The sequence below is a fragment of the Chlorocebus sabaeus genome, chromosome X, assembly GCF_047675955.1.
Source record: "Chlorocebus sabaeus isolate Y175 chromosome X, mChlSab1.0.hap1, whole genome shotgun sequence".
Lineage (NCBI taxonomy): Eukaryota > Metazoa > Chordata > Mammalia > Primates > Cercopithecidae > Chlorocebus > Chlorocebus sabaeus.
Window position 1 is genome coordinate 126,674,024 of NC_132933.1, and position 3,339 is coordinate 126,677,362.

The 3,339-nt window shown below is 44.3% G+C and overlaps 1 protein-coding gene across 1 annotated transcript; it reads right to left on the reverse strand.

Moving 5' to 3' along the window:
• Positions 1–1,111: 1,111 nt before the first annotated feature.
• MAGEB6B (MAGE family member B6B) lies at positions 1,112–2,908 on the reverse strand. The gene has a single exon (XM_037986616.2). The coding sequence runs from the start codon at positions 2,906–2,908 to the stop codon at positions 1,685–1,687; it is 1,224 nt and encodes a 407-aa protein (XP_037842544.2). The 3' UTR covers positions 1,112–1,684.
• Between the last annotated feature and the right edge of the window lie 431 nt (positions 2,909–3,339).

Here is a 3,339-nt window from a genome sequence, read left to right on the forward strand (position 1 = left end):
CCTGGTCTCTCAGTGACCCCGATATTCTGAGGCAGTGAGCTCCAGAATCCTCATTTATGGGGGTTCTCATCATGCCTCCTTTCTGTTTAAGCCTGCTGGGAAATGTCACACACCTGCAAACAATTGAGCAGGTTCCCTACTGCAAACCTTGCAGACAATGGCTCCCTGTCCCAGGTTCTGTACGAGATAGGGAAGCTGTACCACAAGGCAGGAGGCCCCAGACAGGTGGTGGGCTGTCAGTGAAAAAAGCACACTGATCTATTCTTTGCTTTGCCAGCCAGACTTAGCCTATTATGTACTTTGCTTTGAGGATATTTAATTTCTATGGGGAAAGGGCAGAGCAGGATGATTTGGGGAGCTCCTGATCTTATTGGGTTATCTGATGTTGCATATCCAGATGATCATACTGTCACTGTGTATTATTTTTTCTTTTAGCAATTCATACTACTCATTTATTCAGCATTATGATTACTCTAGTTGTATATTCCAAAGAAGTGCTTTGGGTACGGTGTCCTTTTAATGCTCTGATAAGCATTTTGGGCAGCGAGAGGAAAAATGAATTAAAAGACACAAAGTCTGGCTCAGGCTGAGAGGACTGGAAAATGTGGGCTCTAGATGAATCCAGACCAGAGATCTAATCCCAGCTCTGTCAATTAGAAGCTTGTGAGCTTTTAGAAATGTGCAATTTATTCATTTTGAAGTGAGTCTGCTAAACCCCATCTTGTAGGAATTTTGGGGTATAAATACTGTCCATAAAAAATATGGCATACTAAGTAGGAAATGCTGAGTCTGTCACAAATGACAGTTACTATAGTATGTGTTTTTACACAAATTATTAATTTTTAATTTTCCTAACGATATATTAAGAAACAAAATTACCACATCTTGAAAATATTTGGGACAATTTAAGCCTATGCAAGTTCTTTGAATGTAGCCGCCTTTTTTCAAGAAGGTTTTTAGTGAACTCATTCTGGCTTATATTGATCACTGCATTTCATGTGATGATTTTAAACCCAGAAAATACTACCCTGCAATCAGAAAGGCTTTTTGATGCAGTAGATAACATAGAATATGAAGTGCACTAGAACAAAACAAATGGCAGTCTTAATAACCTAAATAAATCCAGGTATCCTTTATTAATACTAAAAGAAATGGGAAAAGGAATTAGGCAAACCAAGAATTAAACAACTTTTACATTTCTGTTTTTCCTTTTCTTTCTCGTCATATTATGATGTCAACTATTTTATTGTGGAGTTCTTTAAGATTCATATCAAAATCCATTTTCTATTACCATGTTATCTAGTTCTGAATTACAGCGAAAATATGTTGTGTGATTTTGTTTTATTAATACCCAAACCGTAACTTTCAAATTGGTTAAACAACCATGAATGTGAGAGCTATGTTTTTGATAATTGTATAATCTGAAGCAAAATAAACCTTCACTTAACAGGAACAATCTTGAAAATTGACAAAGAAATAAAACATAAATCTACAAGTTACTCATGTATAACAAGACAAAAGAAAGAGGTATATCTTGTTCCCTCCAGCCTCTACTACACTGCACTACTTAGAAAGCTCACTACTCTCTTCTAACATAAAGCAAAATTTCTACTTCGGAATGGGAGGATCTGTAGGATGTGGCCCCATAAGGTGCCCTGGCCAAAGGAATAGTGCCAGTTCTGCCTTAAGCTCTCAATCTCAATGCTCTCTCTACCTCATCTATCAAAGCGTCTTCATACAGATGTGGGTATAAACCGGGACTGGTGTTATTGATCTCAGCCAAAACACGCAGGACTTTCATCTTGGTGGTTTCAGCATGGGCTCGTGGACCCCACAGGAACTCATAGCGTGGAGGATCACTGTTGCGCACCTGTCGGTAAACCACGTACTTATCTCGCACCAAATCTTCAGTAATGATCTTCCGGGTATCCCCATAGATTGAGTGCAGGATCCCATCATATATCCCCAACACAGCCAGGAACTCCCAGACCTCCTCTTCAGTGGCACGGTTGCCTTTCATGAAGATCACACCCAGGAGCGACATCAGGAGACCCGACTTCGGCAGCGCATTATCACCACTCAGACTTCCTTCACTGGAGAGGCCCAGCTTGCTCACAAGGGTATAGGACTCGCCGCTGGAATCCATTTCTTTCAATTCAACGCCAAAGACCGCCGCCAAACGTTCGGAGGTTCTCTTGAGGATCTCAGGGAAGCAAGGCTTGTACTCTCTGCGGACACGCCTCAGCATGTCTGCCTTCAAAATGGACTCTTTCTTCTCAAACTTCTCCTGCAGGAATCGCACTATCTTGCTCGCCTTCCTGTTTAGAGGATCTCGGTCTGCGGTTGTAAAGAACGCAGTTCTCTCGGAGGGGCTTATACTTTCCCCTTCTTGACCCTTGGCAGCCACATCAGATTTTGAGCCTGAAATATCTGCATCAGGCGAGCCAGTGGGTGAAGCTCCCTGAGTCTCCTGTGGAACGGAGGCATCAGGGGAGGTGCTTGGACTTTTCTCATCTTGACCCTTGGCAGCCATATCAGATTTTGAGCATGAAACACCTGCATCAGGAGAGCCAGTGGGTGAAGCTCCCTGAGACTCCTGAGGAAGGGAGGTATCAGGGGAGGTGCTTGGAATTTTCTCATCTTGACCCTTGGCAGCCACATCAGATTTTGAGCATGAAACACGTGCATCAGGAGAGCCAGTGGGTGAAGCTCCCTGAGACTCCTGAGGAACGGAGGAATCAGAAGACCTACGACAAGCACTCCGACAAACAGCAGAAGAGGATGAGGAAGAGCGAGACTCTTCTTGCTTCTCTGCAGTGACCTGGGGACCTGTGAGATCTTGCAGCTGACAATGGGTCTCTCGGCGTTTCTCACGGGCACGGAGCTTACTCTTCTGACCCCGAGGCATGGTGGCTGTGGTCTATGACAGCAGGTAGGGGTGTGGACATGAAGGTTGGCAAGGTTGGCACCTGGACGGGAGAGAGTGACATCATGTCAACACCTTCAGCAGAGAGCAACTATCCTGGCTTTAACCAGCGGCCCTTCTGGAGGTTTCCATGAAACAATTGCTCCAGGAACTCGCAGGACTCCTGTTCTCCTGGTCTGTTTGTCTCCTTCGAACTTAGGAGGAAGTTAAGAGTGAGTGTTAGACTATAGCATGACAGCCCATTTTGGGGCTTACTGAGGTGACAGCAGGGGCCGGCAGTGGGGGCCCCTCTGTTAAGAGGTGTGGTCCTCTCCGTTTTTATTCTGGATCATCATAAAAATTGCAGTCAAGTCCCAGAGGCACATTCCCCTCTGCCGCTCTGAAATTGACACTAGGAATTTTTACCGTACTAA

Bases quoted from the DNA above. Each gene is read 5' to 3' on its own strand.
- MAGEB6B (XM_037986616.2), bottom strand. From the start codon at position 2,908: ATGCCTCGGGGTCAGAAGAGTAAGCTCCGTGCCCGTGAGAAACGCCGA.